This window comes from Eulemur rufifrons, chromosome 29 (genome assembly GCF_041146395.1).
Source record: "Eulemur rufifrons isolate Redbay chromosome 29, OSU_ERuf_1, whole genome shotgun sequence".
In the NCBI taxonomy this organism is placed as follows: domain Eukaryota; kingdom Metazoa; phylum Chordata; class Mammalia; order Primates; family Lemuridae; genus Eulemur; species Eulemur rufifrons.
In genome coordinates this window covers 18,500,261-18,521,091 of record NC_091011.1, presented here as the reverse complement: position 1 = coordinate 18,521,091, position 20,831 = coordinate 18,500,261, and the positions used below count along the sequence as shown (strand labels likewise).

The following is a 20,831-nucleotide window of genomic DNA, read 5'->3' as shown; positions in this document are numbered from 1 at the left end:
ATGTATTCCTGGGGCCTGGAGGCCACCGTATTTACGGAATGTTTCACTTACTGGGTTTCTGAAAAGTGACTTATACTTCTGTCGTGTCCCAAAGCTGATCTGGCTTTAGTGACAGTTCCCTTTGCTTAAGGAGACTTGACTTCTAAGGCATTATCCTGCATAAAGTCCAACAAAACATTTCACATGGTTTTGGCAAAGAGAAAATGAAAAGAAGGCATCATGATACTCTAGAAAGAGCAAGGACTTTATAGTGAGAAAGACCTGAGTTTGACTCTCAAATAATAGATGATGAAATCACTTTAGTGAATTTCACCCAGGATTTGTTTCCGTATATAATCAGCCCTCCGCATCTGTGGATGCAACCAACCACGGATGGAAGATACTTCTTTAAAAATTGTGTCTGTACTGAACGTGTACAGGCTTATTTTTCTTGCCATCATTCCCTGAATAATACAATATAACAACTATTTACATAGCATTTACATTGTGTTATGTATTATAAGCAATTGTATATGGGAGGATGTGCATAGGTTATCGGTAAATACTATGCCATTTTATATCAGGGACTTGAGCATCCATGGATTTTGGTATCTCAGGGAGATCCTGGCCCACCAGTGGCCCACAGATACAGAGGGACAACTGTGTATGCGTGTGTGTGTGTGTGTGTGTGTGTGTGTGAGTGTGGAGGTATGCATGGATGAATGGGTGAGTAGGTAGCTGGGTGGGTGGGTAGGTGGATGGATTGAAGGCAGGCAGAAAAATAGAATATACCAGGTTGCCATATAAAGATTTATTTGTCACTATGAGTCATGGTCAAAAATGTTTGAAAACTCCTGTCCTAGTCCATTTATTGGCTTGGAAGAAGGCCTGCTCTGGGATTTTTCCAGTATTGGAAGGGCCTCTGTTTGTCCTTGATTATATCCTAAGCACTTTTCCCTCGTGCCTCATTAGTCTCTTAGCTCTGTTTTACTTTTCAACAGAAGGAAAATGTGCCCAACTCACTGCTATTTCTTCAGAATTGTTGCATGTAGCCACCACCTCATACAAACTCTCATACAGCCAAGGTGACAGGAGTTATATGCAATTTCCTGTCTTTTTCAGTCTACCCTCAAATGCCTCTCTTATCAGGAAATGCTAACAATGAGCTTGTTAGAAACTTTCAATTCACATTTTTAGCTGTTCTGACACTTTACATGAATGATTCATTCATTCGTTTCTGGAGAGCGTGACTTCGTGACTTCGTATTCAGCAAAGTTTGGGCGAGTCAGTAATTGTAAATGAACCAGAAGGGCAGGCAGGTGAAACTGTTTTTGCTAAGTTGTTGAACACATTTATGCTGGATGTTCTCAACAGGCAAAACTATCCTGATTGAGCTGGTCATTAAAGCTTGCTTTGCCAGAAAATAATGCAGTGGAGAGTTCTGTCAACTTGTTAAGTATGCCTTTAGAATGAGTGATTCCTACAGCTGGTAAAATATTTTTTTGTTACCCTTCAGGAGGCATTGAGATCATGAAGGTTAGGCTTTATCCAGATTTTTTGGGAACACGTCCAGCCTTGTTTCAGAGATTTTGCTCTATCTTCGTAGAAATTCAGAAGAGTGCACTGACCTCCCTCAGGAGCATTAGCCAAGACCACCTTCTAGATCCTGGACTTGGTGTCCCACCACACTCCAACTGTGCCACCACCATATTCCTTCCCATGCCCTAAGCCTGTCCCATATAACTCTTGTCCGTGAAGTGGACTCATTTTAACATGCAGGATTAATTAGGTTGGAAGGAAACAGGCAAAGGAAACCAAGCAGCACCTCACCCATGAGTGACTCGAAAATTACCTGCCTTCTTGGTGCATCTGTCAGTCGCTTCCTACACAAGAGGACAGTCCAGAGATCTATTTGAGGGGCTTGGTGGAACATTGTTGAGTCACGGACCATCTTCCCAATGTGTCTAGCTCCTGGGCATCCTCAGGGGTTCAAAAGTGCCCAGAACGAAAGCAAGATGCCAGCATTTACAGTCCCAAGGCTGGAACCTGGGAGACAAGGTAACGAGTTCTCGGGTTTTGCCTGAATCCCAACATTTGCACCAGCTCCTGGGGAAGCATTAGTGCCTTTCTCCCCGATCACAAATGTGAGTCTATGTCGTAGCTAAGCTTCTCTATGCTGCAAAGCTTGTTCTTCCCTCCCTCTCTCCGCTTGCCTGAAACTGCCGGTTGCAGAATGAATTGCTACATAGTGATTGTTCACTTTGTTTCTCTTTACCCACACATTCTCCTTATGCACTCACTCTGTGCGGATGTATTTGTGAATAGAGGGGAAGAAGTAACGTGTATTTCTATGCTTCATTTCAGGGTGTGGCAGGGACACATTTTGATGGTTTGGGTGCTTAATTTATGTGGTAGCAGCACTTAATCAGCTTTTTATTTATGAAAAAGAATTAATATATAGTTTGTGAAAGAGAGAATATGAATAAAGTTTATACCAGTGAACTGGTATTTATACTATGGCTAGAAAAGTGAAATTTCTAGAATCTTTGAAAGCCAGGAGGAAAAATTAAAACATACAAAGTTATAATTTGGCCTCTCTAATTTCGTTTGTTTCAGTCCCTCGTTTGTGTTGTTACCAAGGTAACACAAGTTTGAAGCACAAGTGTGATGCTACTGCTTCCTCCTTAGAGTCGCTTCCGTGGGAATTGGAGCAGCGCGGGGGTCAGTGCACTGGGATCCTGGCTCAGCGGCTTACCCTCTGGGTGACCTTGAACCCCTCACTTAACCCCTTCAGCCCTGTGTTACTCAGCTGTCGAGCGAGGATGATGATGCCTCCCTCGCAGAGCCGTGGTGTGGATCCCATCATTCCCGTGTGTAAAGAGCCAGCATGTGGCACGTGGTGAGCATTCTAGGCAATTCGTGCTGCTGTGGCTACGAGTAATTGACGTGCAGTGTCTCCTCCAGGCCTGCAGCACTCTCGTGGCATCCGTGGTATGGCCCTCGCCAGGGCGTCAGCTTGATTTTTGTAACCCTTCTCTTCTCCTCTCTGTCTGGTTTGGTTTTAGTCCACCCACTCCTAGTATGTTGGAAGGAGCCAGAAAATCCTGTGAAACTAACACCAGGCAGTTTGGCTACTTTTAAGCGCCTCTGGCCAAAAATTTAATGGGAAGAAAGCTTGACTAAAAGGTAGTTTGGGGGTTTGGCTTCCCACTTCTCCCATTAGCATAAAAAATTGAGAGCCAGTGAGTGTCGGGACATCCTCCAAACTGAGAGTGCTATTTCATGAACGGCACCTGTAGTTCTGACTGCCGTGAAGTATCTGGGAGTGAAAAATTGCAGGTCTCTTCATCCCTTGCTGCCCACGCAGTAAGGAACAATCAAGTCTATGTGGTCTGCAAGTCTATGTGAAATAAAATAGGAAATATGCAGACTTTAAAGATTAGGATTTGGCATAATGCAAATCAAAATAAAATGTCATGAGTCACCGGCACTTTCACCCACAGCTTTGAAGTCTTTATGACCATGGCTGCTGAGGAAGGCAGGCTGCATAAACACCATTTAGAATAGCTGAAGGCTGGCGTTTCATAAGAAAAATGGCAACAAGAGCAATTTCCCTGAGGGTCCATAAGTGCTAATTCTGTTTAATGTGGAAGTTCCTAAGTACCTCTGGGTTCTTCATAGAAATATGCATGGGAAGTGCTGGGAGCCTGACAGTCTAGAGCCAGTCTAAGAGAGAACCAGCCTGCAGTGTTTATAGGCAGTATGAGAAAATGTGTCCCCAGGGCTTAAAAAATATGTGGGTGTTCATGTAAGAGGGTAGGAGTGGGAGCTAATGTAAACTGCCGGCTTTGTTCTAGTCCATTTGAATTTAAGTACCTAAATAAGTATTAACCCTGCCTTTTGTGTCAGCTTTCTCTTTTCCATCTTCCTTTCCCCATCCTTACCCTTTTTGTTTCCATGTATGACTTCTGACACCTCAGGGGTAAAAATGCTCTTACTAATCAGTTGTATCGTGGGGTGGTTTGTTTGGACTTGGAGACAGTCTCTCCCCTCTGCCTTACCCATTCTTTCAGCCTGTTCCCCTAAAAAAATCAAAGAAGGAAGAAGACAGAAGAAGGGAAGAGCTGGGGTTGGCTAAATCAACATGGTTTTTCTTAGGAAATAAGTTATCATCATCTTACAAGCTGGGGGCAGATGCTTTTTTTTTTTAGAAGTTAAATGTTGTAACATACGTGGTTGACATTTCCTGGAGAATTCTGGGTTCAGCATTTCAGTAGGAAGTACCAGCTGAAACTCTAGGTTCTCAGCCTTCATCACTGACATGTGCCTTAGGTGATGTAAAACCTTGGAATCCACGTTCCCTGCCAACCATGGCGTGGCCATCCCGGTGTATCTGCTCTGACGTTTGGGTTGTTTTGCTCTGCCTGCAACCTCCCTAGGCTCTCCTGAAATAGCCACAAAATCCTCACACTCACTGCTATTTTCAGACCTGCTTCCACTTAGAATAATTAGTTTCAATCATTACTCACAAGTTTAGTGCCTAATTTGGAAAGAAGTACTTACTTTATTTGCCCTAAAACTGTCTTTTTTTGAGCTTCAAAGAGCTAGTATTCCAAGAATTACTGGGCTGGGAGCTTCTCTCCTGAGTGCTCAGTAGCCATGTGTGGAGAGAAGTCTTAAGTCCTCCCTGTCTAGAGGTGGCCTGCCCAGCCCCAGGGTGGGCGCTGACCTGCCGTCTCCCCCTGACCGAGGACTCCACAAGGACGGCCAACTTGACAGCTGTGGCTGAGAACAGCTTGCTAAGTCCTCAGTGTTTGTTAAATGAAAGAGCAGTTCCTCTGCTTTGCCTTCAACATCTAACCCGTCACCCAAGTCACTTCTTAAATTATTGAGGTATAATTCACATAACATAAAATTAGTGATTAACCATTTTAGAGTGAACAATTCAGTAGCATTTAGTGTAGTCACTATGTGTGGAACCATCACCTCTGTCTAGTTCCAAGACATTTTCATCATCTAAAGAGGAAACGTCATATCTATTAAGCAGTCACTCCCCATTCCCCTCTCCCCCAACCCCTGGCAACTACTGATCTGTATTTTGTCCAAAATGGGATTTACCTGCTCCGGATGTTTTGTGCAAATGGAATCTTACAGTAGGTAGCCTTTTGTGTTTAGCTTCTTTCACTTAGTGTAATGTTTTCAAGGTTTGTCCATGCTGGAGCTATCAGTACTTCATTTCTTTTTTAGGGATGAATAATATTTTATGGACATACTATGTTTTATCTGTTCTTCTGTTGATAGGCATTTGGGGTTGTGCCATCTCCATCTTTTGGCTATTGAGAATACTGCTGCCATAAACATTCATGTACTGTCTTTGTTCGAATACCTTTCTTGCTCACTTCTTTTGGGCCAAGTCACATGAACTCCTAATTATCTATCAAGTTTGCCCTTTCTTCTCCCCCTGGTCGAGCTACCCCCATCTCTTACTGCACTACCCACCTGGTATTTTTGTGACCACCTAACCCTTTCCCAGCCTGTACTCTAATACTGCAGCCCACAGCCTTTTGGGTCCCCTGTTCACACCTTCTAGGATTGCTCATAGGATAAGGAATAAGCTTCTGTCAGGGAATGTGGGGACCTGCATGGCCAGGCCCTTCTGTGCTGTAGCCACACTGGCCCCTCTGTGCTACAAACTCTCCATGCTTTGTCCCACCACAGGCCCTTTGCATGTGCTATTTCACTGCCTGAAATGCTCTCCCCTTCTCTTGGCCCAATTAACTCCTCTTATCCTTGCATTCTGAGCCCAAGCACCACCTTTTTGGGGAAGCTTTCCACAGTGAAGTCAGACCCCCTCCCCAACCCCACCACCATCCTGGATGCACACAAGGCTCCTGAACCACTTCTATGTGGCACAGGTCCCAGCTGTAGTTTTATACAAGGGTGATTATTTGATTAATAATTGTGTGCCTCCATCTCCACCCCCATGCCTTCATCCCAAGACTGTAAGCTTGGGTTGAGCAAAGGACCACATCCCTTTGGCTCACCATTATAGCTCTAGGACTACTATGGACTAAATATCTGTGTCCCCCCAAACTTCATATACTGAAGTCCTAATCCCCAATGTGATGGTATTTGGAGATGTTGGGTCTTTGGGCAGTAGTTAGGTCATGAGAGTGCAGCCTTCATCAATGAGATTAGTGCCCTTATAGGAAGAGACTTAAGAGAGATGGTCTCTCTCTCTCTTTCTCTGCACCATGTGAGGACACAGGAAGAAGGCAACCATCTAGAGACCAGGAAGTGGACCCTCACCAGGAAAATAATCAGATGGAACCTTGATTTAGACTTCTAGGCTGCAGAACTGTGAGAATTAAATGTTTATTGTTTGAGCCACCCAGTCTATGATATTCATTATACCAAACCAAACTAAGGCAAGAACCTAGCCCAGGGTGGCCACCTAGTTGGTGCTAGTTAATTTTTATTGAATGATTGGATGAATCCATTCTCCTCCTCACAAGAGAATATTAGCAACCACAGTTTCCCGTCTCTCCCATATCTGCTGTGGGGGCTCTACCTCCCAGCATGCAGTGTCCTAGCTCCTGGCCACACCACTACTCTTGCCTACTTCCTCAGCTGGTGTATTTTGGAAACTGTGTGGAATGTTGAAGGCAAGATCTGTCTCTCTGTGGTCTAGGAGGGAGGGAGCTGCCCCAGTCTGATAACCGGGAGAACATGCAGGGGGACTTGCTGGGTCCCAGGCCTGTGCTGCCTGTTTTAGAAATAGCAAATTCATGGAGCAGGAATGATTCTTTTCCCCTCGTTACAGATGGGGAAACTGAGGCACAGACCAGATGAGTTGTTTGCCCAGAGTCAACACTCTTGGTAAATGGGAGATCCCCAGTTTGAATCCAGGCGGCCTTTCTCTTGAGTCTGTGTTCCTAACTTCACTATTAAATAATGAATGGACCCCACTGAGCACTCAGGACGTGGAAGCGCTCTTCTCCACAGAAGGGAAATCCGTGTGATAGCAGTGGTGTTTGCTGCTGGAGTCTCGGTGGGTTTGCTTAAAGCACCAGAGGGACAGTAGACATTCCCACCGGTTCTGGCTTGGCAATTCCACAGTCCTCTTAAACACAGAGAGGCCAAAGTACTCAGCTTGCCTGGGGCTTCACACACTCCTGAGGGTCCTAACAAATACAGGTTGACATCAGGACACCTTTTCCAAAGAGCCATTTTATTATGAACAAAGCTAGAGGGAAAAAAATTAAGGTGAGGATTGTTTATCTTCAGATAAAAGAAACTAAGCCATTTATGAAGACCCTCATCTGTTCCGTCACTCAGAGATTAAAAAGAGTCAAGCCAGGCATGGGGGTGTGTGCCTGTAGTCCCAGCTACTTGGGAGGACGGCTTGAGCCCAGGAGCTGGGGACCAGCCTGGGCAACATGGTGAGACCTTGTCTCTTCAAAAAAGAAAAGAAAAGGAAAAAAGAGTCATGTCCTTTCTGATCATACATTTCAGGGGGTTAATGTCCTTGGCCAGTCACTGTCTAGGTCCCTAGACCCTGTTTATCACAGGTACATATATTAAAACAAAACATAACAAAAACAAACTCCTGATTCACTTTCGAAACAAAGACATTATAATTTAAAGCTCTAAGTTGGGATTTTTTTAACATGTAGATGAAAATCATTTTGAGCATGTGAGGCCATACATAATGGGTGAGATTTCATTGCTACCTTAGGTGATTTTAGGGTGTTTATAGTAAAATAAAATGAATTTTAAAAAGATAGACGTTGCTTCCAACCAACAAAACCTTCACCACCAAGGGGATGGCATGCTATAAATGGCATGTTAGATGGCCCATGAAGTGATTTTTGAAGAGTTTGTAATAATATGACACAGTGTAAGTGGGAAAAGCAGAACACACAAGTGTGTGTATGTGTCCATATGGGTAGACAAACTATATTGATAAAATGTTTCGGAAACAGCCTAGGAGTTCCACCAAAATGATTAGCTGTGGTGGTCTTTGAACAATGTCATTAATATTAATTTTTTCTCTTTCTCTTCATTATAAATTATCCTGAGCTTGTGTTTATTTATAGCAGGACATAAGCCTCAATTTAAAGAGAAAGAAAGAAAGCCCACAGAATTACTATCAAAGTCTTAGCTCCCATCTAGGATTAAGAGTCTTAGCATCCAAAGACCTTTGGAGAAGAAAAGAGCCTTTGGAAACATTCCTAAAGGGCAAAATAAGTGATGAGCGTGACACTGACGATGATGGGGACAGCGTGGAGTGGAGAGTCCCTCCGGAGTGCTTTTGTGCCCCCTGCGTCTCCCTTCCTGGTCCTGACTTGACTTCAATCTCCACCAACTCTCCAACTCCTTCTTGCACTCACTTTTACAGTTGCCCTTGCAAAAAAAATGTTTTAATTGCCCTTGAAAGGTTTTTGTTTTGTTTTTGATGTCCCCTTCACGTATTTTTAACCATCTTGTTCAGGAACCACGTGATTGATATCTTTCGGGCACACGTGAAGACTAAAAGAACCAGCAGTGTGACAGGAGTGTGTGTGGGTGTCACTTCCCTCGGTTCTGTAAAAGCAGCTAATAATTAGCTGGTTGTGGGGGCTGAGCAAATGTCTGTTTGTTTGCTTTTGTCTTCCTCTGCGTGGTGAGAATGTTTAAACAAGAATGGATGGTCATCTGCCATTTTTTGCTGGCCCCCAGGGGAGAAGCATGTGAGGAGCTGCCCTAGAAGTGGCACTTGGTGACCGAGGAGCTGGAAGCCCATCGCTTCTCTTGACAAAGAAGGGTGGGGCCTGAGCTTTCGGAGCAGGGAGCAGGGCTCCCTGAGAGACTCCGAATGCCCAGCCGCATGGCATGGGTGTGGCCTGCCAGTCCCTGGCCCCTCCTGGGAGGAAGGCTGTCTGATGGCCGACCTCCCTGTGAGCTGCTCATCGAGGCCTGTGTGACCCCAGGCATCAGTGATGAAACTGACCTCAGTAGGGTGGTGGCTGTGCAGATTTGAGTTCCAGAGACCTCGGAAGCTGGAAGGTGTGGGGTGCACACACCCGTCTCCTGGGTCAGTTGGTCTAGTTTGTGTTTTCTGAGTGCATTAGAGTCGGCCATGCCTGGGTTTTCATCCTGCCTGGCCCACTCCGTGGCAGTGAGGAACACGGCCGTGTTACTTTTCTGAGCCCCAGTTTCCTCGAGTGTCAAATGGGAGTATTAGTACCTGCCTGGCGGGGTTGTCCTGAGGACTGAATGTGACCATTGTGGGCAGTGCCTGCCACATACCTGGCACTTAGTAAACATTGGTTCCCTTTCCCTCCCATTCCTCCTCCTGGCTCTGTGTTTTACAGGATCTAGAAGCTAACCTGGTTGTAAGTCGTTGGCCACCTGTGTCTTACCACTGCTGGATTTACCCAAATTAGCCTTTTAGGATCACTACCTGCTAGAAGGAAGCTCTTATTACAGAAAGTTCAGCAAGGGGTCTTTAGGGGGACTGGGGGACGGACGAGGAAAGCTGACACCATTTTTAGAAGGGTGGACCTCTTATTTGGGGGAACTAAGCCTTTGGAAAATGAACCCAACATCCTGTTGGTGGCGTCAGCTTCTCCATGGAGTTCACACAGCAATTATCACAGAGAAGGAGGGAGAAAGGAGTTTTAATGTTCATGAGAGCCTTATATTTCCCCTCCCGGTTGTACACTCACACCCCCCACCTTTACTGGTCTCCCTCCTCTCCTCCCGGAGTTCTAGGATCACACGGTTTTAGAACTGGAGGGACCCTTGGGGCGGGGCCATCTTCTCCCATCCCTTCACTTTGCACATGGGGAGACTGAGGCCCAAAGATGCTCAGTGACGTGTGTGAGATCCCAGAGCTCTTCCGGGCTCCTCTCCGTCCAGCCCATAAAGGTGGCCCTCCGAGGAAACCCTCGGAGCTGTGAGGAAATAGCGCGGTTCTTTCGGTATTGGAAAGGGACAGTTGCTTACTGGGCCTCTGAGCCGCCGAGGGAAAGCCCTCCCTTTTCTCCCTCCTCAGGCTCCTGGGCGTGAAGGAGAAATGGATTGAGTGCTGTGTGAGGCTCCGGAGTGGCACCCTGCCCTCTGCGCCACCTTGGGCCTGTAACCCTGGGATGTGCCCCTGCTTTTGCATTGGCGCAAAGGTGGCCACACCTCGTCCTTGCTCTGCGGGAAGGGCATAAGCCGAGGAGCAATCCCCTCCTCTCCCATAAAGACTGAGGGAGAGCGGAGGTTCTCTTTGCTTTTGCTTTATGTCCGTACTGCATCCTGTGTGCCAGCCCATCTCTGCCCGGACGTGTGCTTGCACCCGGACAGCCTCTAATAACCATGCAGGCACTGAGATTTCTACCCTGTAGCCCATATGGCCTTTCAAAATACCAACATCTTGATATTTTAAATATCCTAGAAAAACTTTGTAATAGGCTTATTTGTTAAATTTAGAAGGCCAAACATGATTTTAATATTTAGTTTACACTTAGGTGTAATTTGGCTTTTGCGTCGCTCAGTTTTCTTGCAGAGGACATTGACATTTTTTAATGACCCTAACCCTTGCTTGATTTCACCCTCCGTGCGATTATTTACAGATATCTGCAGGTGTCCTGGTTTCTAATATTGGCGGCAACATTCCCCAAGTGCTTGAAGGTCCTGGCAAGGATGAGCCTTTGCTTACCGTGAACATTTCTAAAAATGTTGTCTCTGTCCTTTGCCCTGTTTCCTGTTGTATTCAAATGAGAGTTCCGTCTCTTGACCCTGCATGACCTATGATGGGGCTTCATTCTCCTTTGGTGGCAGTTTATCTTTTTAAGGAGAACTCACCTGTGCTTCTTCATCCACCAAAATAGTGCTGCTTCAATCACCACCACTGAGAGCACAGAGGAAATCGGTTGTTACCATGTGGAAAACTCATTGTCCAAGGGAAGTCACGTCCAGAGTCAGGAAAGCAAGTGAAACACCCGACTTTGCGAAGCCAAAGCAGCTTCATCTGGAAATTTGACCCAGAGTGTTCAAAACGAAAACAGGTCCTCCCCACCCATCCAGGAAGCAGGATGCAGACGGCCATTTGGAGTTTACTTTAAAATGCCTGCCAGCCCGCTTGGTGTTCTGTCTGCAGCTAACTGTGCGGGCACCGCTGGCGACACAGCTTTATAAACTGCTCACAGAGCCCCGGGTTCTGCTTTAACTTCACTGCAGGGGGGAGACCAAAGGACCTCTGAGCTTGTGGGTAGCCAGACAGGCCACCAAGTGAAGTTGGAACTCCTTTATTATTTTTATTTCCCAGTCGGTACCAGATGATTTGAGGAATATTCATTTCAGAAAAAGGAAGGGGTGAAAGTAAGGGAAAAAGTCCAAAGATCCACAGGCAAAAATCGGTTGGTTTCAAGCCCTGGAACCGTTTGTCACTGCAGAGATAAGCAGAATCAGCTGACCCAGGGCAGACCTGAGATACAGCACAACCTAAGGTCACAGCCAGGGCAGCTGTGTGTGTCTTTTAGGACTTGGCAGTTCCAGATGCCAGCACGTTGGGCACCTTGTAGAATGGAGGTAAGATGTCTGACTTTGAGACCCCTTGTTGCTGAGCCCAGGGCGGGTGGCAGTGATCGAATGTCCTCTCCTTTCTGACCAGCTGGCTGTGTGTGCTAAGCAGTGGTGACTTCACCCGTCTGGCCTGATGCTAGAAAAACAAGTGGAGCCCATGGTAGTTCCTATAACTTATTCTGAGAGAGAGAAGCCATAGGTGGGATCCCAGGGGAGATCCCTTGATTCGTTCATTCAGCAAATACCTGTCACAGGTGGTAATTACTCACCACATTATCTCCTGGGGTATCTATTAAAAGATCCACAAGAGAGACTTCCAAGGTGTGGGCTGGGAGAGCTAACATGGTATTTGTTTGTTTTGAATAATAAAAGGTGTCTTTCCAGACCCTAGGTATTAAAAACAGGAAGGCTGGTTAAATCTTAATCGGTAATTGTCCAACCTCCTTTGAGCTTCCCAAACTTCAGTTTGGAATTGCTTGGGGAACTTGTTAGGATTACAAACCCTGGCCCTAACCTCAGAGATTCTGACTCAGTCAAGGATGGGGTCCACTAATCATTGGTTTTAAAAACAAGAATCAGTGTAATTCTGATGGAGGCAGGTGAACTGGCCACTGGGGTTTTAGAAACCGAGGTGGGGGTAGAGTGGCTGTATTTAGGGGCCGCAGATCAGAATAACCTGGGAAATACACGCCTTCCGCCTTCCATTCCCACCCATTCTGCCCTGGTGAGCCACTTTTACTTATGAGAGTATTATTTCTTTCTCCTATGGGTGAAGCAGAAAATTTGAGAAGGAGCTGCTTTAAATAAAACAATGGAAGGCAGAGTTCAGGTTGAGGGCTCTCAGAGAATGCTTTTGTTTTTTTTTGAAATTTTGGGGAGAAAGGATCTAAGGATTTGGTAAGTGGGGGCTGGCCCCAACGCTTTAGAACCTGCCTGACTCCACCTGTTCCACCTGTTGGGACCAGGAGGCAGAGCACCAGGAACCAACCCTGGCTCAGACCTCCTGCTGACACTTATCAGCCATGTAATCTTGGGTTTAAATTCAAGCTTGGGCTTAACCTTTGTGTGCAGCACTTTGCTTATGAATAACTGGAACCTGCCTGCCTCCTGTGGACTGTGCCGGGGATAATAGAGATGGTGTATACAACAGCATCCGCCTTGGTGCCTGTCAAAAGGAAGCCTCTAAAGTGGGCTTCTCAAAGCTGGAGGTGCTTGGAAATCACCCTGGGACCCTGTGAAAATGTAGACTCTGATGCAGCAGGTCTGGGGCAGGCCCGAGCGTTTGCACTTCCAGCAGGCCCCCACGAGAGGTCGATGCTGCTGGTCCACGGATCACACTTTGAGTAGCAAGGGTCTGAAAGGTGCACCCCTCCCTAGGTTTGCTGTGAACTGTTAGTGCAGATGGTCAACTAACTTAACAAACTACAATTCTTTTTTCAGTCCTAGAAATAGGAGAAAATATCTACCTTTTACTTAACTCTGATCCTGAAAATTGGGTCACGGAATGCTTTCAGCCATAAACACCCATCTCCCTGGTCTCTCGAATTATCATTGTTCCCAATAACAATTGCAGTATTGAAGGAGAGGGCAGAGCAAGGGGTGATCTGCTCTGTGGGCTGGGAGGGGTTACCAAGAACAAGACTTCAGATGTGCAGAATAAAGGTGGTCCTTAGAGGTCAGAGATTCTGTGTCCTTAGGGTGCCTAGAGGTTTCCTGTGACTGAAAGGTTTTTGAAAGAAAACAAAGAAAAATGAGAACGTCTCTCCTTCTTCCATGAAATCAACTTTAACTAAATGTCAGCATCTTCTGGAGGGGCTGTGAAAATGCGGAATACTGGGCCACACCCCCAGAGCGTTTAATTAAGTAGGTCTCAGGTGGGGCCTGAGAATTTGCATTTTCAGCAGATTCCCAGGTACAACTGAGGATTACAACGTGACTAGCACAAAAGACCGTCTTTGAGAGCACGAGGATGGAAATCGGTGCCGTCAGCCTGGGCTGCCTCCTCACATTTCTGACCCCTCCCATCAAAGTGGCATTGCCAGGAAGGCGGGTGTCCAAGCTGGGTGCAGTTGGGGCGTGAATGGGAGATTCACCTGTCCTTGGGTATCTGAAGGTCTTTGTGAGGATGAGGAGAGATTAGATTTCTGGAAAGGGAGAACCATCCTCATGGCACAGCTGCCTGCAGGCAGCGAGTCACAGCACGGGTCTCATGGGGCTGGGGCTCTCTCGTCTACCTGTTTGGCTGATCACCTAGGGGAACTTTTTAAAAACAGAGCTTCCCGGGGTGCCTCCTAAGGGATTCTGGTGAGCAGCTCAGTTTGGGTGGCCCTGCGTGGAGGACAGCAAAGCACCACGTGGATGTTGGAGAGCCGCTCTCGTGTTTAATGATTCTTGGATTCAGCTCTAATGATCACTCAGCAAGCAAATGACTCCCCGGCAGGAAATTGGACCCTTCGTGATGTACATTTGGTCGCTAGAACCCTAAAGTTCTAGTCGATAAATTCTGGCTGCATTTTCTAAAGTGTTTTATCTCCCATCTGAGGATGGCTCCCCGCCAGGAGCATCTGGCCAGGGGGATTCATCTGGGGCGAAGCCCACACCCCGCCCAGGAATAACACTGTCCACGGCCACTCTGCACTGGGCAGTGTTGAAAGTGGAACCAACAAAAGTTACTGATAGCCAAGTTCCAGAGAGACTTCCCAGACACACTCGGCAGCATAGAGCATATCTGTGTGCAAAAAGGCAGTTAAAATTTATGAAATTACTTAGGTAATAGTCCAGGGAGGAATTCCCGCTTCTGTTTGTCATGCACAGATTTGAAAACTGTGGTCTTCCCTTGAGTTTCCTGACTCACTGCCAAATGCTTGAGAGCATCACTGCGCGCTGTGCTCTGTGCTGGGTGGGGGTTTATAAAGGTGACCCAGGTATAGTCCCTGTCCTTGTGGAGCCCACTGCTGGGGAAAGACAGAAACATAAGCGACTAACTGTAAAAGCAGCAGGACTCCTACAGTAGCCCCTATCTAAAGTAGTCCTCCGCGAACTCTCCCTCCCCTCGCCCGGTTTCATTTTCTCCACTGTACTTGGCACTATCAGAATGACTGGCTGTATCTGCTTGTACCTGGTCTTCCCCCTTACAGAGTAAGCAACGTGAAGGCAAAGACCAGACCTATAGACCCTGGCCTCTCCCAGCCATTGGATGTGGGCCATCCCGAGGGGCATGAGGGCAGCGCTCTACAGCTGGGGCGTGCCGGAGGGGGCTGCCGGCTAAAGGCTGTCTGCTCACACCCTGCTGGGATCCGGGCAGATGCTTAGGGAGGACCTGGGCAGCCGCAGCAGCTCTCAAACCTTGGCATGTGTCACAATTCCCTGGAGGGCTTGTTAAAACTCAGAGGGTTGGGCCCACCCCAGAGTTTCTGATCCAGTAGGTCTAGGATGGAGCCAGAGAATTTCTAATAAGTTCCCAGGTGATACTGAGGCTGCTGGTCCATGGACCACACTTTGAGAACCATGGGGTGGTAGGTGCATCAGCATGGCCAGGACGTTGTGCCTAGTGGGTAGATGCAGGGTGGCTCCGAAGACTGAGAAGCTTCTTTGAAGCTATGCCAGTGTCCCAGTAAGAGAGACAGGACTCCGAAACAGGCCCCAGCAGAGTGGATAACAGAAGAGGGGATCCGGACAGATGCGACAGTACATCAGTGGGAGGATGGGAGGAGAGGGAGAGAGCAGAGCAGCCAGAAGGCTGGAAATGACATGACTGGGACAGCCACAGGGTGAGGAAGGGGAAGAGCATGTTCCCTTTGGGACCTGCTGGCTTGAGGTGCTAAGGAGACCTGCAGATGGAGACGTTAAGGAGGCGGTTGGAAATACAGTTCAAAACTCAGGAGAAATCTGAGTGGTGGGTACGGATTCTGTGGTCTTCCAGGAAGAGGCGTGAGCTGAGTAAGATTCACTAAGGGCAGCTCATTAAAGGGAAAGAGCGGTGGTGTGCTCAGAAGGAAGCCAAGAGGCCCTTGCTTGTAGGGGGCAGAGAAAGAGACAACTGGTGTGCCCCAAGGCACATGAAGGGACAAGTGGGCGTTACTCGGCAGGGGCAGTACCAGATGTTGGAGCATCTCAAAAACTGGGCCAGAATCTGACCAACTCTGGGGACTCCTTAAAAGGACCAACCCTAAGAGAGGGGTTGTGTTTGAGGCGTGAGTTAGAGGAGCTGCTACATACTTTGAAGTCACAATGTTTATTTTGCCTTAGTGATAGTCATTTTGTGGCCATATTGGTGGAACGTGCATAAGCAAAAAGAAGTACACATGCTGTGTACACGCGTGTGGGGCGTAGTAGCCACCCGTGACAGAAGAAAACCACGGTAGCGCTGTAGTGGTCCAGGCTGAAGCTGGGGGTCACTTTCTGCCCCTCTAAGCTGAGCCCCAGGGAGGAAAGGCCGCATGCATTCATTCGTCTCTTTTCCTATCTGGATTTGACCCTGATCCAGATCTTCCTGGGACCTGGAATTCACCGCTTTCACAAGGATAAAAAGGATTCTGACAATGTTTTCTAAAACCGTTTGTGCAAGAATGCTATAGAGAGAATCAATTTCTATGAACCGAGAGTCCTCAGTTGGGAATTTGGTGTTTCGTAGATGGACAGTTCACTTTTTAATTTGTGGTGCTTGTGTAGTCATCTGGGCCTCCGCAAACCCTGGGGTTTGGCGATACAGGGATGAAGTTCAACAAGTCCCTGAATAAGGCTGATGACTCAGAATCACACAGGGTTCCCCAGCCAGGACTGCTGGAGGTGGAACCCACGCTGAGTATGTGACCTGTGCTCTGTCTTTGCAGTTCTGCGCGGAGCTCAACCAGCCCATCCTGCCCAACATCCGCAAGTGGAGGGGGCCCCGGGGATGCTGGAGAGCCGTCGTTGCTGAGAAGCCCTCGAGTCAGCTCCAGAAGGTGCCCTCATCTGCAAAACCTGGCCTTTCTCTTCATTTTATTTAAACATACTTTTTCCTCTCATCAAGGGCACTTAAAAATTTCTTTAGCCAATATCCTTGATGCATTTTTGCACTTCTGCCCGGTTTTTAAATCATTGCCATTCATTTTTAAATGCCCTGGTTCTCGTTTCATGTTTAGATCAGGAATGGATTCCTGCCCAGACGGAAACAGGAGCTCAGGGTGTTGGGAGGAGAGGAGAAGTCCTGTTCTGGGCCAAGGCAGCAAATGGGTATTTCTGTCCTTTGTCCTTATAATCCCTTTGCCACAGTTCTGTCCACTGCCAAGTTTGTGGAGAGCCCATTATTTGTGGACTGAAAACTTCAGATTCACCTTGGGTCATACATGCATGAAGTATGTGCTTTCAGTGGTGGAAAATATGCACATAGAAATGTTCTATTGAAATTTTTAGCAGATTTTTATTTTGAATTTTCTTTGATCAGTATCACCCATATGGATACGGGCAAATCTCTGTATGTCTACATCTTCCCTGTTACATATCATATTCAAGACCATTTTACTCACCATGGAATGTTTAATATCACTGGAGTTTTAGATTTTCAAAAGATTTCTGAAAAGTAATCATAAGTGAAAAAAATGTGTCATTATATAATTCTCCTATAAATGCAGATTTTTTTAATCTTTAGTATATGTTTACTGTGCTTACAAACATACATGGATTATACTTATATAACTGATATTTATAACGTGGGTGCTTAAATCACAAATGTGTCCTGGGTACATTCTGTCACCCTAGGCTGGAGCACTGTGGTGTGATCACAGCTCACTGCAGCCTTGAACCCCTGGGCTTAAATGATCCTCCTGCCTCAGCCTCCCTAGTAGCTGGGACTACAGGTGCACACCACCACGCCCAGCTAATTTTTAATTTTTTTATGTTCTCAGGCTGGTTTCAAACTCCTGGCCTCAGGCAATTCTCCCACCTCAGCCCCCCAGAGTGCTGAGATTATAGGTGTGAGCCACCATGCCCAGTCCAGCTTGCTTTGTTAATAGCACTTTATATGTATGTAGGTGTCTAAGGGTTCATAAAGCTTTTATTGTCCATTCAATACACTCTATTTATTCTTTCATTCGACAAGTTATTAATGAAAGATTACTATGTACCAGGCTCTGTGTTCTGTGCCAGATACAGATTGGCAAGAAAAATAGACCCAGCTGTCCAGCCCTGCATGTTTTACTCTTTGTAAGAGCCAGTGAGAATCCCAGCCTGAACCTGACCTTGTCCCTCCCTCAGGGAGGTCACAGTCTAATGGAGGGACAAGACAAGTAACCCTACTCCAGGTCGGGGTGTCAAAGGCATTGGAAAATAACATGAGGTTTGAGTTCCATCCAAACCATCTCTCTCGGCCTCAGTTCCTCCATCTGTAAAATGGGAGCAGTAGCTCTCCCTTAGCTCATAGGGCGGCTATAGGAGTTGAAAAGGTAACGTGCATTGGAATGCGTCAGTGACAGGGCACAGGCCAGGGCCTGGCAGCACGTGCCAAGGCAGCAGGCTGGCCGGGCCTCGCTGGACTGAGAGCTCACGCCTGTCTCAGGCTGCAGCTGGGTCCAGGTCTGGCCAGTTGTTTCCATGGAGTATTGTGGGGTCCGGTGTGGCCAAATCCCCCAGTTTCATTTTAGTGGGAAATTTCATGAATTTTAAACCCATGGACAGACAATCCAAAAAAATTTTTCAAAACACTATGTGAATCAAACAAAATATATCTGCTGATCACGAACATTCGGTCTCTTCTCGAGACAAGCATGAGAAAGTGGTGGCATCCGCTGCCATTTCTCCAATGACCGAAATGATTGTGCCCAGGCACCTTCCATCCGGTTCCCTCCGTCCTCACACCATAGCTGGCGGGGCAGCTGGGGAAATGGAGACCAAGTGCCCAAAAGTTACCCTTTTGCTATGTGAGGTGTGGCTTGGACGTGACCCCGTTCACTCTGTCCAGCCGGAGAGTCTGTGCTGTTCGAGAGAAGGGGGTCCCTCAGCCGGGGGGAGCAGGGCAGGCTGCCAGGAGGGGCCGGGAAGCCAGCGGTGGAGAGTGTGGGGGGCAGGCTGGGAGCCTGAGGGGCAGTGCTGAAGATGAAGAGGGAGGCACACACCCACCGCAGAGTGGGGCACGGGGAGCCACTGAAGGAAGTTAGGCAGAAGGTGACCTGGGCCATGCTTTAGGTGGGTCACTCCAGCACCGCAGCTGGGGACATGGCAGCTGGGGAGATAAGCCCCCTGGACCGACAGGGCAGTCAGATTTACCTCACTTCACCTCTGAGGAAACTGAGGTTTAGAAAAATCCAAGTGGCTCACCAGGGTCCCCCTGCTCAGGTGGGACTGAGGTGCAGGTCTTCTAATGCTTAACCCAGTGCAGTCTCCCCAGTGGGCGGGCAAGGAGATAATGTTAAAATAGAGAAACGCACAGCATGCAAAACACTGTTCCCCCTCATTTCCTCCCTCCCCTAAAAACACGCCTGTCACGTGTGTGGCTTAGACCTGAGCTGACACTGGGGACTTTAGTGACAGCCGCTCAGGAGGACGGTTGTGCAGAGTCACTTCCCCTCCTTTTGCAATGAGGAGGAGCAGTGATGAGCATCGCTGGCCACTCGGAAGCCACGCTGACCGCTCTGGAGCAGCGGCCACTGAGGAAGTGCTCCTGTGGCCAGGGAGCCTCCGGAGGCCGGGCTGGGGTGGGAGAAGGGTGTCTTCTTCCCATGAGTGGCAGCAGTGTGAAGCAGGCAGGTCAGAGGGGCAGGGGTCTAGCACCAGGCCCAGGGACTCTGTCCCACCACCCCCCTCCCTCAGGCCTCTGCGTGTGGCCCTGTCCACCTGCGGAGGCCCTTGGCCAGTTCCAAACCATTAGGACTATTAGCTCTGACCTCCACTCACCCAGCAGGTATTGATTGAGCTTCTCCCAGGTGCCAGGCACCGTTTGTTGTAAGCAGCAGCTAATCAGTAACAAATCCCATCCCCTGGAGTCTTATTGTTCTTCTCAGCATTGCCATTTACAGCTGCGGGCTTTTAGGGAAGTTACTTAACCTCTCTGAGCAGCAGTGTCCTCATCTGGCAAATGAGGGTGTGAGTTGCTGCCTCGATGATTTATAATAAAGGTAACTCTTTGGTTAGTCTGGGCTTCCCCCTCCCCCTGCCCCTAGAAAGAGAAGAGCCCAGGTGCCCCCTGGCTGTATGTAAAGCTCTGGAATTGGCAATGTGTGAAATTATTTGGGCAGGGTGGGGGCAGGGAGTGGCAGGGGCCAGGGGAAAGCAGCTGTGGCTTTCGTAGTGTGCTTTTGGTTTAGGAACAGCCCCTGTGCGAGTGATCTTGGGACCCAGAGCAGAGCCTGCTGCCTGTCCTCCGTCTCTTCCGGCCTCTCCTGCCGGTTCCCCCGTGCTGGGCTGCTCCGTGCAGCGCTAGGACTCTGGTACCAGGACCCTGTCTCCCTCTCCACTGCAGGGGGCTGGGTACTCGGGATTCCTGTGGGACGCGGCAGCTGGTGTGGAGCTGAGAGATGCCACCTCCCAGGAGAACTCGCCCAGCAACGGGCACGGGAGACCCGCGGGCCCCAGCCCGTACCTCGCGAGGTTCAAGGTACCTACTTCTTTCTAAAAAGGAAAAAGAAAAATTCTCATTTTATAAAACCGTAAGTGACAGAAGCCTCCTCTTTTTCCCTTGGTTTTATTCTCTCGGGGTTGGATCTGCACCTGCTCCTGGGGCTTCCTTGGTAGGTGAACTTGTCCCAGCCAGCAATGAAAGGGATTTTAAGGGACTCTGAACCCAGATAACTGTGATATCAGGGGGCAGCTTCTAAGCCAGACACATACCCTGACACCAGAGAGATTTTCTTTCCATCAGGGATTCCTAGACCCCACCCCGGACACAGAATTTCCGGGACGGGGCCCGGGACTGTCTGCCTTTCACAGGTGCCATCAGCGATTCTTCAGCCCTCCTGGTGCTGGTTACCACGGCCCGGCGTGTGGCAGTGGCTGGATTCGAGGGTGGCAGAACTGCCCTTCTCCTCAGCTGCTTCCTTTATTACCAGGGGGACGGGACCCTCTAGGGGTAGTTTGGGTTTGGAGGGGATTCAGAAGGCACCCCAGGCTGTGGGCCAGGGCCAGCCCATCACCGGCATCACCCAAATGGGCGTCTCTGTCTCACCAGTGTCTAGGAACAGCCAAGCAGGTCGACCTGATTCCCTCTGTGTGCCCTTGGGAAGTGTCGATGAACCGCAAAGTGGTCAGAAGCTGGGCAGCGGGAGGGCGGAGAAGCCAGGGGCCAAAACACTTGGCTGAGTTGGCAGGCAGTGAACACTGTCCCC

At 48.2% G+C, this 20,831-nt stretch overlaps 1 protein-coding gene across 1 annotated transcript in view; it reads left to right on the top strand.

Moving 5' to 3' along the window:
- Positions 1–20,831, top strand: part of EEPD1 (endonuclease/exonuclease/phosphatase family domain containing 1) — a 112,668-nt gene that overhangs the window by 79,071 nt on the left and 12,766 nt on the right. The window contains exons 4-5 of the mRNA XM_069461761.1: positions 16,368–16,478; positions 19,970–20,104. Of these exons, the coding sequence (XP_069317862.1) occupies positions 16,368–16,478; positions 19,970–20,104 (246 nt within the window). The remainder of the gene's footprint in view (positions 1–16,367; positions 16,479–19,969; positions 20,105–20,831) is intronic.